The following is a 14,522-nucleotide window of genomic DNA, read 5'->3' as shown; positions in this document are numbered from 1 at the left end:
ACAAAAAGGACGAAAGATTTCAAAGATGCCCCAGCTACCACATAGTAAAAGTACAGTAGCCTTCTTCAGATGGGAAACCCTTAGCAGATCTAAAAATCGAGAAAGGTAACGGTAACTGTAGAAAGAGAAGGATGGAGGTACAGCAGAGCAAGAGTATGACTCTGGGCAAGTTTCCAGCCTGGGCAGAGACGGCCGGGTCATAGGCACCATGGACTTTGAAGGGGGAGATCTCTGTCATCCTCTGGGGTGTCAGAAAGGAGGTGGGAATGGATGTGGAATTAGACACATTCATAACAAAGCTGGTAAAAGAAGATCTCATCCACATCCTAAATGTCTTGATAAGAAAAGAAGGGAAGTGGGGCACCTGGGTGGTTCAGTCAGCTAAGTGTCCAACTCTATTATGGGTCAGGTCAGAATCCCAAGGTCATGATCTCAGAGTCCTGAGAATGAGCCTCGTGTGTCGGGGTCTGCGCTAAGCAGGGAGTCTGCTTGAGATTCCCTCTTTCCCTCTCCCTCTGATCTCCCTCCTATTCTCTCTCTCTCTCTCTAATATATAAATCTAAAAAAAAAAAAAGAAAAAGAAAAAGAAAGAAAGAAAGAAAAGAAAAAAGGGAAGGTTTTAGCTGCTGAGGGTAAAAGTTGTGCTGGCATCCAGTTCGACACATTCTCTGAAGGATGAATAAGACGCTATCTGTGCATCAGTGCTGGTATGCTGATGGTGTAAGGATGTTATTCCACCTAAATTTCATGACAAGTTTTCGTATTTCTTATGTCATTCCTCCCTTGGTCACACATTATGCAAGTTGTGATCGCAAGAATTCAAGTTCATGTGAAAAAAACCTTTGTAAGATATAAAATATTGTTCACACATTCAGGATTATTGCTAACAAAACTCAATTCAAATGTGGATTTATTATGATTAAGCTATTGAATCTCCAATACCTTTTGCAGAGCCTCTTCTGTTTTTTCAGGGTTTGTTTTTAGGGCTTGAGAAGCATCATACATAGGGATTGGCATAAACCTCAATGTATAGTTCCTAGAAAAAGGAGAAAGTAATATTTATTTAAAAATAATGTCCTACTACCTTACTTCAGCACTCTTTTTTTTTAAAAACCCAGAAACAGTTGCTAGAACGTCTTAGAAAATTCTGAACTAACAAGCTACCTTAGGGCCCCAGATTATAGGTCAACTTTCTTTAGTACTCATGTATGCAGCGCCATGGGCCACCACGTCAGCTCAAGTTGTCTTATAAAAGTGACACGACCACAAGGCAACTGATGGTGGTGTTTTCAAAATCAGATTTTCAAACTGGGACTGGAAAAATGGGCCGAGAGAAAGGCTAGGAAGTCCAGCCTCCACCTGCTACTCAGGATTTAGTCACCCAACAGATCTGAACGTATCTGTATCACCACAGTGACACCTGTCAGGCCCAAACCGACAGAGGGAAACTACACAATGAAACCAAAACATCTGTTTGCAGAGCAAGGACTTTAGCATCCACAAAAATAGTCTGTGTAGGCTCTGCACCGCTTTAAACAAGGAGGCCCCAAAGCAGCCACTGTCTTCAGAAAAGCTGCTTCACACAGGCTTCCCGCCAGGCTCAACACTCAGACCCTGTGCACGTCTCTGTGGTCTGCATTTCATACATGGCCTGTGTCCACTGGGCTCAACTCCCAGTGAACCAACTGGTGGAAAACTGTGTTCCTGTATCATCCTCCCTGCTGTTGCACAGCTGGTTGGGCACAAGAGTGCAAGGAGAGTCGTCTTTGTGTAAGGAAATCAACACGGAACTCTGAATCTGTGCCCTGGCCTTGGATCCTGACCCTGCTGCAAACCACTCTGTGCCCATTGACCACAAACACCTGCTCCTGGACCACACACTAGCCCTGGGGATGCCTCCTCTCTCCCACTCTAAACCCAGTTGCCTTTTTCTACCGCGCGACACTCAGAAGGATGACCTTCTGAGCCATGTGGTGACAAGTGGGGTGTTCTAGTCCACTGGGATCTCACAGTCAGTTGCCGTGTAAACACTAAACAATACTCACAGTGTGATTCTGGTGGCTATTTAGATGGCTTCTACTGGAAGAGTAAATTAACTAACTCCCAAAATATGGTATCATCAAGAACTAATAGAAGAAATAAGCAACTATCTTAATAAAAGTAGTCATCTATATGGGTGTTATCTAATGGAAAAAAATGTTTCTCAGTCCAATGTATGGTGCTTTGATGTAAAATAATGTACAAAGAAAAAGGCTGTTATTTCTAGGACTTCAATTTTTGCCTTAGCTTTGTTTTAGCAAAATTGTTTTTGTTTGGTTTAAGAGGAGCCAACCAACTTAAATGAAGAGACGGCACATGTATTTTGCAGCCTTGAGGATTTTCCTTGGCCTCATCCAACTATGATCATGCTCCCGACCGGCATACTTTATTTAAACCAAATGTGATTTTGGGCCACTGGCATTGTAGAGCACAGCATACATAACAGACTGTAATCCGGGGAGCCCTACCATCAATCTGGATGCGTTGAGTACTGAGTGTGCAGATTCTTGGCTTCTCACAAAGACCAGTGTGGGCTACTGGCACTCTACAGCAGTGGCAACTGTGCTGTGCCCACCCAAGTGTAGCTATTTGTGAATGAATGTTTCCATTAGAAGGTTTCCTGATGCAATGGGAGTAATTATAGATGGTTTTGCAGTCACAGAGGGCACCAGGAAGAGGTGGAGCAAGCTACCTTATCCATGTTTCGTGATGGTCTATGGGGGCAGCACTCTTGACCTGCTCGATAAATCAGAACCCTGGGATTTAGAACTGGAAGGCACTTCGGGATAATTTACTCTGATTTTCTCACTTCATAAAAGAAGAATTAATCAGAAAGGTGCAATGTTTCCTTTGCTCAAGAGGATAGGCTTGTAGATGACAGAGCCAGGGACTTAATAGAGGGCTCTTATTTCTAGGCCTCGGATTTTATCCATGGCACCATGTTGGGCATGAGAGCCCTACCTAGGAGGCTTCATGCATGAAGGGAAATCTGGGGAAAAAACATCAATGATGAGTAACCCCCACCCCTTCCCCAGGGGACCAGCTTCTATGCCACTAGCCCCTTATTTCCTACCCACATTTTGTCACCTCTCATTTTTAATGCTAGGTGATCATTTCTGCCTTCGGAAAACAAGATGAGGGCTGAAGAGCTCAGAAAGAACCAGATTTCTAGAATTTCTTCCAGCCATCTTTGTATTATTGCCTCATGTTATTTACTGGGAAAGTTAATTTGACAATTAACAGTAATTGTAGATGTTAGCTACTATGGTAATAAAACCTTTGACAGTAATGAGACAAGTTAATCGGCCGTTCCTCAATTCCAGTTTTATTTTCTGGAGCTTAGCTTTCTTCTTTCCGCTGTATTCAAAATTGTCAGAATGCGCAGAAAAGGCAAGACCCAATAGGAAGAGAATGTGAAACAACAAGAAAAAGCAAGGTGACCATAGCATGGCTTCTCCGCATGGTCTCCTTTAATTCCCATGCTGGTGGTGTATCTCTGCCCTCGTGTACAGATGAGGAAAGTCACACCAGACCAAAGCCCACATCTTCCCAGGTCCCATGGTGGAGTAGCAGAGGCTAACTCAGACCCAGACTTTCTGGATCAAAATCCATTGCTCCTTCTATCACATCACCGGTAACACAGATACCATTGGTTCTTTTGCACTTTTCCAGAAAGAAATCCCAATTAAAACTTACTTTTCCATAGCAACAGCTATATCTTGGAAGCCTTGGGCAGTAATGTTGTTCTTGTCCCATATCACAGTCCTGTTTGGAAATCAAGTCACACAAATGATCAGACACTTAGGGATGGACAAAATGCTTCTCCTACTGAAGATGAGTCTCTTATAGACAATATTCTCTGGGCAAGGAGTAACATTCGACTTAGTTTTAAACACAGCAAGGATGAGTATCTCCTCCAACATTACATTCTTAACCCATTTACTGCTCACACAGTACAAGAAAATTGTACTGAAAAGCAACAGCATGCTCATTAACTTACCATGAAAACACCTGATGCTTTGTAGCCAGAAAACCCTAAAACCTGGTTTCTCTGATATTCTCTCAACGTATTCTCCAAATAGTTACTTGAGCATTCATGTCTGAAGCTGGAGCTGTTCATAAAAGATGCCAAAGGGTCTCTTGTCCAACACAAAGAATTTCAGGTCCTGAGACTGTTGCCCATTCTAAATAACTAGAAAGAATCCTCCTACATTGTCTGTTTTCATTGTTGCCCTGACATGGTATGATCAGCAATCCCAGGCAGTTCGCACTCTGCTGGTAAACCCACGGCTTCTATAAATAGGAGGTTGTTTACTTTTTAAGCACAAATTCTATTTTGGAAGAAAAATACTACTTCACTTTCAGAATGTGAATTCTTCAGAGATATTCTGGCATCTGTCAATTCACCTGACACATGAAATGGCTTTTATTTGGCTGATCCAAAAATCACACCTCTAGCTGCTTTCACTTCCTGATTGCAATGATCCTGATCTCTTCTTTATGTACAGTACACCCTGGCCTTCCAAGAAACTGTTGCGGTTCTTGGCTTTTGTGTAGACAGAAGGTTCAGGAGAACAAGGAAGCGTCCAAAAACATCAATAAAGAGCCCTTGAAGAGCAATGTGAATTAAATATTCATTTATCAGACTGCTGGGCTGGGGAACAACTACATTTCTCCGAAGGATGGAGGATAATATGGTCCTTAATAAAAGTGGTTACCACAGGGGCGCCTGGGGGGCTCAGTTGGTTAAGTGTCTGCCTTCAGCTCAGATCATGATCTCAAGGTCCTGAGATCGAGTCCCACATCAGGGTCTCTGCTCAGCAGGGAGTCTGCTTCTCCCTCTCCCTTGGCCTGCCTTCCCCCTGCTTGTGCTTGCTCTCTTTATCTGTCAAATAAATAAGTAAAATCTAAAAAAAAAAAAAAAAAAAAAAAAAAAGGAGTGACCACTTAGCTAGTTCTTAAGAAAAGCCACACTTGGGAAACACCAGGAGTGGCTGAAAACCACTACACAGAATAGTTAGCACAGAGCACAAACTTGCCTTTAACCAGGGTACCCCCTGCATCCCTCAGGTTTTAAGTCTATATTGGCAGTGGGGGAGGGGAAGTAAGATAGGCCCTCGTGTTGGACCTTCAGTCTTCCTGATTCTACTCTCTACCTGTAAAACTCTCCTCTGCTGCTCACTGACCTTCCCCTTACAGCTGTCAACACTGTGAAACAGGACATTGTGCCAGTTTTCCATTGGGTTTTATGCCACAGTGGAAATTGTTAAGACAACAGCTCATAGGAACCACAATATCTAACTTTGGGAACCCACCCCCACCCCGCCATCCCCAGTATTTTGACAAAAGACTTGAAACGGTCACCTCTTCTCAGTTGGGCTCATGGGAAACTCAGGTCCCACTGGGCACAGCCAGTTCTCCAATGCTTGGGGACTAGAATCTTTTCCAGAGCTTTCTAGGGCCCTCCTTAGGGTGAGCATCCACATCTCAGGGCCTAGTGCCTGACCCACATACCTGAGTTTGGTGTTGATTTGTAGTGCTTTGGCCAGCATCTTGGCTCCCATGTCCCCCATTCCATTCCCACTGATGTCCACTTTGGTCAAGGAGGTATTACTTCCCAGGGCATTGATGATGATAGTGACCTCAGTCTTGAGTTTTGAGTCGGCCAGGGACAAGGACTGCAGGGGCTGAAAAGGGAATAGGAAGTAACAGTGACATGGTCTGATCAAAGTAGCCACTGCTCTCAATGACCCATTTCAGGGAGAATCACCAGGGGAGGTACCTACTGCACGCACTTGAAGTGTCTCATTTTAAAACTCTGCCTAAAAGATGTTGATGAATGGGACCCAAAGGTTCTGGATAAAATGGACCTTTGCAGTCAAACACAGAGAGCTTGTGTTTCAGTGCTGAACACTGGCCACCTCTCTCCAAAGGGAAGCGTGGAAGGATGCCGGAGGGGCAGATGTCAGCTCTTTTGAAGTGGAAGACATGAAGAAATGAATAAGAAAAGTACATAAAAATTTCTGAGCTTCTATATGGCTACACTACCCCTATTTTACCCATTTTATTTTTATAAAAGGTGAAATGACATCTTAAAATACTAGCAGAGGACAAATGCAAAATAAAAGCCAGCCAAGATTAATAACAGCTGACATTTACCGAACGCATACTATCCTTAACCACTGTTCAAGCTTTTTGCATGTATTTAGTCATAGAATCCTCCCAGTACTCTAACACTGATGTATTACTATACTCAGTATTGTTATCCCCAGATCCCAAGTGAAACACAGAAGGGACAAGTGACTCAACTGAGGTCATATAGTTAGAAAGTCACTGAACAGAAGCAGATAGTCTGGTTCCTGATTCTGTTCTCTGGGCTCCGACACCATCATGCTGCCCCTCAGAGTACACCCTCAATCCTTCTGGATGATCATCCTCAGCTTTATAAGTAACAATCAGAAGATATACAATTTTTCTAAAAAAAACAGAAAAAGTCAAACATCTGTGACTATTTTATTGTTAGAAGCTGGATGGTGAATCCAAACCAGCCCACTCGCTGTCCGTTTAAGCTGGGGACTAAAGACCAAGTGGCCCAGAGGCAGGTTCTGTCTGGCCAAGAAAATGAAGAGGGCCCCTCCTTACCCCCACTTCCTTTTACTTGTTTACGCCACCTGCCCAGACCCAGAGGCATCTGGATTTGCAATCCCTGAATTCAGCCATAACGGAATTAACACAGCACTGAGAATTCCAGAACCTGAACCAATGTGGCCCTGAGAATCAGAATGCAGCCTTCCCTGGGGATCTGGATGGCTTCCAGGTTGCTTATGGTGGTCTAGATTGACCCAGCCATACATAACAGTTCTAGATGCTTACTCTGTAAGCAGTTTGACATTACAGGCTAGGGGGTGAGGGGGGATACTGGAAATAGTTGCTAGGGTCATCTACGTTCCACCACAGCCCATGGGATCGGGGCTCTTGAGATGTGCCTGGTAGTCTGTAGGACTTACACCACTGCGTGGCATCTCTCTATACCCACTCAACCACCAGATACTGATTTGTTTAGGGTACATCTGCCAGAAGGCTGCAGAAGGCAGGATGGGAGAGCTGATGGTCTCAAGACTCAGTTACTTCCAAAGCAGCATTATGCATTTGACTAAAGGTTTACCAAGTGACCATATTTACTGTCCTTATTGTACAAATTTGGCCACTTTTTCTAAATGTGATATAGCTATCGTAAAATCAAAAGGTAACGTATGAACTTGAATCAAATTTCTAAAATTAAATGGCATGGTAAGTGCTGAGGCATTTAAAACCAGAAAGCCTGCATATGTTTAGACTCAGGCAGGTTTAGTGGGGCTGCTTTAATGTTAAGATCCCACACTCAGGGAAATGAAAAAAACTTAACTAAAATGCCTCAGACTCAGGGAAACTTAATGTTTTAAATGAAAACAAATGCAGTGTTCCTTTAATAAAAAGCTAAAATCACATCTCTCATGATTTTAATAATCTCTATTCAGCTACTACAAAAATGTTATATTATGGCTTCTTCCTAATACTGGAAAGCTGCCAAGTCTCCCAGCTAGCAAGCACCAATGCCAGTAGTATATTCAAACTCTAATACACCCCAGCTAACACTTAAAACTAATAGGCAGAGTCATTAATGCGAACAGAACAGCCTGAATTGCATGCATATTTATAAGGTCATCCCTTCCTGATTTATTGCACCTCCATGTAATATTACTATTTGAAATCTTACTATTTCTTTTCATAGCTGAACATGCTTAATCTGAATCTGTCTCCTTGCCACAGGCACCCCCAGGAGAAGCACATTTTCTAGTACTGATTACAAATGGTTTTGTGATACTTCAAAACAAGATTCCCTGTCATCTCAGCCTCTCCGCATTACTGTCCCAGGGCTCTGGGCACAGCAGCCCGACAACCACTGTCTATATTTGAAAGTGACACTGGAGCCCCTGGGGAATCAAGGTTTTCTAACCAAATATAATGTGTGACTCAGGCGAAGATAGTATTCCATGAGCTGTCAAAGAACAGGCTCTGACAACACATGGCCAGAATGTAAAAAGCAAGACATTATTTTATATATGGAAAAACCTTTAAAAAAATAAAATAAAAAAGGGATCCCAATTGTGTCAGTTATTGGTGGAACTTTTAGTGTTGCAAGGCTCGCCTCCTAATCATTCTGAATTGTTTTGCACATTACTAATTCAGAAGTAGGAAAAAATAGAAGGTAATTGCTTTTTGAAAAAGCCACCTACTTTTCAATGACGTGAACATAAAGAGCTTTCCCCTGTATTTTATTAGTGGCACACTTCCCAAACTTATAACTTGACAGAATTCACATTTATAGAGCAACTTTCCCACCTGCAAATAGGTTTTGAGGCATGTTTTAAATATCAAGATCGTTTTTAAGTGAGAGCCTTTTGGAATTACAGAAACAGAAGACCCTCATGTAAGAGGCAAAACAGGACATTTTAAAATATTTTTTTCACAAAATATAAATTTCGCTAAAATATACACTAAGAAACAGTAGTTGGGGATGAATATTAACTGTGATGCTGAAATATTAGCATCTTCAATCTTTTAAAACAGGGCCAAGACTGGGAAATCAGAAACTCAAAGCAGAGTGGTATACAGTCAAATTAAATATGCAAAACTGCATCAATTTTGATTTATGTGCCTCATTTTAATAACCCAGTATAAAAGTAACAAAACATGGAGTTTGTTACCAAATGAGGACAGAAAGAAGTGTTCAAATTCATGAATTGATAATGAATTTCATCTCTGGCCCACAGTTTGGAAATTATATCCACACAAAAAAGAGACAGGACAACTGAATTTTCTTCCACCTTCCAGGTCAGATCTACACAGAAAGATGCCAGCATCTAGGAAAAATTCTAGTCTCCACCTTTCTGGCCCCTTGGCTTTCTCAGAAAACCTAGCTTAGAGTCATACTAGAACTTGCTACTACCCTGCAAGAATTCAAAGTGGAAAACAATGCTTTTTAAAAATGTGTCCCCTCAGGATGCCCGGGTGGCTCAGTGGTTAAGCATCTGCCTTTGGTTCAGGGCATGATCCTGGAGTCCCCGGATCAAGTCCCACATCAGGCTCCCTGCATGGAGCCTGGCTTCTCTTTCTGTCTGTGTCTCTGCCTCTCTCTGTGTCTCTCTCATGAATAAATAAATAAAATCTTTAAAAAATAAATAAATAAAAATGTGTCCTCTCTCACATGATTCATATAGGAAATCAGTCTCATGACCTAAAAAGTAGCAATCACAAAACATCAATAACCTGAATCTTTGTAGTAGGAATACACATTGATTTGGGTTTTAGGTACCATCAAAGCTACTTGGTGGCCAAACAGGACTAAAATATGAAGTGGAAAAAACCCTTAAAAAGCCTCAGTAAAATATAAGGTGCAAAATATAAGATAACACCAGGTTTAAGTTAAAGAAATTAATAGTAGATCACTTCTTGCTTTGTTCATAAAATATCCTTCTCTTGCACACCTGCGTGGCTCAGTCAGTTAAGCATCCGAGTCTTGGTTTCAGCTCAGGTCATGATCTCAGGGTCAATGTATCTGGCTTCTCACTGAACGCACAGTCTGCTTGAAATTCTTTCTCCCTCTCCCTCTATCCCTCCTGCTCATGCTCTTACTCTCTCTCAAATGAATAAATCTTAAAAATATATATGTTTTTTCTTTTTTTCTAATGTACTTTAAAGGGCAGCAAAATAGGATACTATTTAAAATTAAATTTCTTTAATCTGAACCAAGTCTTGGCCAGAAGCAACTAAAGGGAATAAAAATATAAGAATAACACTTGAGCTCTAAAAGCAATTTCAGATGAGTAACCAGCTTTCTTAGTCTCTTGTAATTCTACATAATTATGAGACAAAATTCAAATTAGCAGTATGATATTTCCCAGCATGATATAAGGTCAGAAATTCAACTAGATTGAAAAAAAAATCATATTTGCAGATTACTGCAACAGCTGAAGTTAGGACATGGTAAGTTTCATTAAAAGATGGGCTTATGAGCCAATTTATACTTCTTTTAATCTTTTAGTTACAATCTTCCTTTAACTAGTAATGAGTTGAAATGAAGACTAAGCAATTTTGAATACATTCTATGTACTAAAGCATAACTATTTATTCCATTAAAAAAAACAGAAATGGTGTAGATAAAATTATCTGGAAGCATAGCAGCATTAACTCAGTAGAAATAATTAGTAAACATGGTAACAAGCTAAAGACTTGAGGCAAAAGTCTTTAAAATAGTACTCACCGATTCTTCATCCTGAATCATCTGTACTAAGCTGTCCAACACAGGTGTCAGATTTCTAAAGAGATTTTAAAGATGTGGACAGTGGAATCAAATCAAAAGCTTTCACGAGGTTGCTTATTTTCATCATTGTTATATAAAAAAATTCAAAACTCTTACTTGGATTTCATATTATTAAAATTTTTGCCTAATGCCAGGTGTTGTATTGATCTGTTTTTACTGAGCCACACTATTAAGGTGGATAGGTCAGATTCTAAACCTGGAAAGAATCAGAAAAAGCAGAGAATCAAAACACACGTGTATAAATAAATTCTCAAATGTAACATAATTAAGCAAAGGTGATACGCACTTGGATGACTTTCCCTATGGTCTCGAGAACCCTGGGATTCCAATCTTTCATTTTCCAAGGAACTATTTTCTCTCTTTTCATGTCCTATTATTTCACAGGGTTAAACTCATTCTCTGCTAAGACATACCTAAATCTCTTATACACTCAGTGGGTAAGTCAAGTCAGCAAGAAATGGGGAAAGGATGAGTCTCATCTCTGCCCATGATTTTGTAAGAGGCAATTCCAACATACCGTTTCTTGGCGAGTAACTGAAGTTGTCTATGTGAACTTAACAGGCTCCTACTCACATGCTACTATAGTTGGCAGAAATGAAGCTAATGAAACAAGTTTCTGAGTAAATAAAAAAGGATTTTATTTTATTGTCACTAAGAATGCAAAAGGTCAGATAAAGATTATTATCAATGTTCTGATGACAATTTTTTTTTTAAACTGACTTGTTTTATTGCATTTTTGGCCATGGTATCAACTTACTAAGACTCTGGCATTGACTTATTCCATACATAAATTCTGTTAAATCTAACAGTCCTATTAGTCAAGAAGTGCCATGACACATTCGTGTAGGTATTGGCTAGATTGGGCTTTTTCTTCCCCCTTAGTAACTTGCTTTAAATAGTATTTGTTTCTTCTCTGATTTCCAACTTACCATTATCGGAGATATCTAGGCTGGTGATGTTGTGGATTTCAGCAATGCAGCCTTCTAATACTTGTGCACCTCCTGATCTCAGCTAGAGAAACACAAACCACACACAAGGTAAAGGAGTCACCTACTAGAAGTGGAACCAAATAAAATTAAAAGCAAGAGATACAGTCTCAGACTTCATGCCAAAGAACAAGTGAAAGCTTATCAACTCCATAGCTATCATCAGTGGTAAAGAACCAATCACTAGTCATTGCTACTGTTTCCCATGCTACCTAAATCTGTAATTGCTAGAAAAAGAAACAGAAAGATGAAGAGCATGGGTTCTGTCAGCCTACATGCACTGTCTTCATTTCTGACTTTTGGGAACCTAACAATTCCCTTTTATACGTAAGGAACTGTTATGGATTTTGTCTGATTATTCCAGATTTCAGGGTAGGACTCCACCAAGTAGCAGCAAAACAAGCAAAGGAGATAGCGAAGATGAATTCTTGCTGTCAACCACTTCAGGAGAGACCCAGCCTGTTGTCCCACAGAAACAGTGTTTGTGGTCTCAGTATTACAAAGTAAACAGCTCAAGGTGATTACAATGATCTGTACAAACTCAATGAGCCACAGAAGAAAGAAAGATGTTAGAATAATTTAAAATATTATGGTTGCCTTATAGCAAAACTAATTCTCATTTTATAACCTCATTTATTTTACAAAGACCGGCAACCTATAAAAGTCAATACTTTGCATCTTTTCCCAGGAAACCAAAAGCATATCTACAGAGATCAGAAGATCTTTTTGTTTTCAAATATCTGAGTTCCTACTATATGTAAAGGATTGTAAAGGATGAAAATTTCCCAAGATGTGGCCTCTTTGCTCAGCAAACTTACTATTTCATAAGGGAAAGAAATGATCACCTTCTGGGAACCTATTAGGTACCCTGGTTTCTCTACCAATGTAAGAACATTAAAATTTATCTAAGCTGCTATACCAAGTGTAAAATGCAAAATGCTACTTCCTACTTGTGCAAGTTTTGATGTAAGAATTTAAAGAACCAATTCACTGTTTTACATGCAATATTTTTATGCTACCCAGAACCAAAACCTGCTCATTTCCATGGCTGCTTGGGTGTCAGGCAGTTTTCACACAGATCAGATCCTTGGGATTGTTATTTATTCAGGAGTATTTCAGATGAGGTGTTTAAATTCAGCCTTCTCTACTTTCTACGGTGGCAGCAGATCACTCTGTGGGGCCTGACATGAACTGTAAAGGGGCAGACCTGCCCAGGAGGTTGGTCTTCAAGCTTTAGGGAAACCAAGACCAACTAACTCCAGTTGAGGGGCTTAGAACGCAGTGTGTGCAGCGGCTGCCAAGGCAGAAGGCCCATTTTACTACACTGCTTGTACTCCCAGGTGCTCTCCAGCTGACCCACAAACCCGGAGTCCATCTTTATCACATCATCTCTAGACTCGCCCCAGCAGCCTGCAGTTCAGAGTGTAGTCCCCAGACTGATGGCAGTCTGCAAAGTTTGCTACTGGTCTTGGGTAAAATAGATGCAGAAATTGACTATGAATATATTAAAAATCTGAGTAATAATACTTTGAGGTCTGTTGCATCAATTAACAAAAATTGAGGGCTTATATTTTTATGTCTTTTTAAATCTTTTTCTATATATTTTTATTACATTTTTTGCAAAAGTACTGGTTTATGATAGAATGGAAATTAAAAAATAAAAACACAACAACCAAATTCTTCACCACATATAGTTTTGAGAAGCAATGCTCCAGATAATAGCTTGTTAATACTTGAAGATGTGAATGTGTATACAGACTATGTCAAAGTTAAAGCAAAAAATATTTTAAGCAAACACTTCAAAGAAACATAATTTGGCTTTTAGAGCATGAAAAAATGCTCTTCAGAAGATAAACATAAGTGCATAAAATCTTCACAATGTGATTATTTGCTGTTAGCGATGTCTCTGCAGAGAAGTAAAATTTCTTCAAGAAAATATCTCATTATTATCAAGTACAGTAACAATATTCCATTTACAGATATGGAAAATACAGGTGACATTTAAGTGCTCAATTCTGTTTATTTTATAAATACTCTTGACTGATAATATTTGTAGCATATAGCCATAAAACTAACATTCTTCCAATAGTTAAAAACCAATCAAATATATCAACAGACCTTAATTTATTGATTTATAAAGTACTTACACAGTGGCCAAGCTAAGGAAAGCCCAAGGAGAAAAAATAAAAGCACATTATCAGCAGTAAGCAGAGCAGAGAAGCCGAAGCCTTTATCAATTTATTATGAAAAAAAGGGTTAGAAAAATGCTTGCAACTAAAAATCCGCTCCCAAAACCCAAATCAAAACTTTAACTAATAAAATAACTTATCTTCAGGTACCAAGAACATTCAATTGAATTCACAGGTTATTAAATGCCTAAAACTGCCCCAAAGCTAAGGCTTTCCTAAAACAGTAAAAGCTTTTCCATTACTGTAAATGAAAATCCTTTTAAATGAAATTTGCATAATGAGAAGCTATGTCTGCATGTGTGCATGTAAAACTGGTTTTTAAATTACCCTCATTTGGATCCCACACACTAGCATTATTTAAAAGAAAGCAAGATCAAAGAGGAGTAAATGTGACTGAATCACTGAATACTTTTTGAAATGTTAAAAATAAACTTACATTTGTTTCAATAGAGAAGTGTTCTCTTGCTCACGAAAGGTAGATGTTACTCACAGTTCTAAGAGAATAGTTGCCTCTAATACTCAAATAGCCATAATGAGGACAAGAGAAGCAAGGAAAACTAAAATCTAGACAGAATTTTTAATAATTCATTTTCCTTTGGGGCATCTGGGTAGCTCAGTCGGTCGAGCATGCAACTCTTGATTTCAGCTCAGGTCATGATCTCAGGGCTGGAGGATGGAGCAGGAAGTCTGCTTCTCTCCCTCTTCCCACCCCCACCCTCTGCTCTCTCTCTAAAATAAACAATATCTTAAAAAAAATTTCATTTTCCTTCCTCTAGATCACTTGCCATTTAAAAAGATGTGACAAAATATAAAATATATAATCTAAATATAAAATAATCCCTCAAATTAGCATTTTTCTTCTACAGGGGTCCCAATTTCAATTAAAAAATAATTTTTATCCTGGGAAATTTTCTCACTTTATGCTGTGAACAGCGGGGACGCCTG

General features: G+C 39.7%; 1 protein-coding gene across 5 annotated transcripts in view; it reads right to left on the bottom strand.

Annotated features, from left to right (window-relative positions):
* CARMIL1 (capping protein regulator and myosin 1 linker 1) overlaps positions 1–14,522 on the bottom strand; it is a 311,565-nt gene that overhangs the window by 100,444 nt on the left and 196,599 nt on the right. For all 5 annotated transcript variants that reach the window (XM_025442784.3, XM_035710597.2, XM_025442806.3 and 2 more), the window contains exons 18-23: positions 11,332–11,413; positions 10,499–10,598; positions 10,343–10,397; positions 5,554–5,726; positions 3,736–3,804; positions 943–1,036 (exon numbers count right to left, since the gene is read on the bottom strand). In XM_025442784.3, coding sequence (XP_025298569.1) covers positions 943–1,036; positions 3,736–3,804; positions 5,554–5,726; positions 10,343–10,397; positions 10,499–10,598; positions 11,332–11,413 — 573 coding nt within the window. The remainder of the gene's footprint in view (positions 1–942; positions 1,037–3,735; positions 3,805–5,553; positions 5,727–10,342; positions 10,398–10,498; positions 10,599–11,331; positions 11,414–14,522) is intronic.

Source organism: Canis lupus, chromosome 35 (assembly GCF_003254725.2).
Source record: "Canis lupus dingo isolate Sandy chromosome 35, ASM325472v2, whole genome shotgun sequence".
NCBI lineage: Eukaryota > Metazoa > Chordata > Mammalia > Carnivora > Canidae > Canis > Canis lupus.
This window is presented reverse-complemented; position numbering and strand designations above follow the sequence as displayed.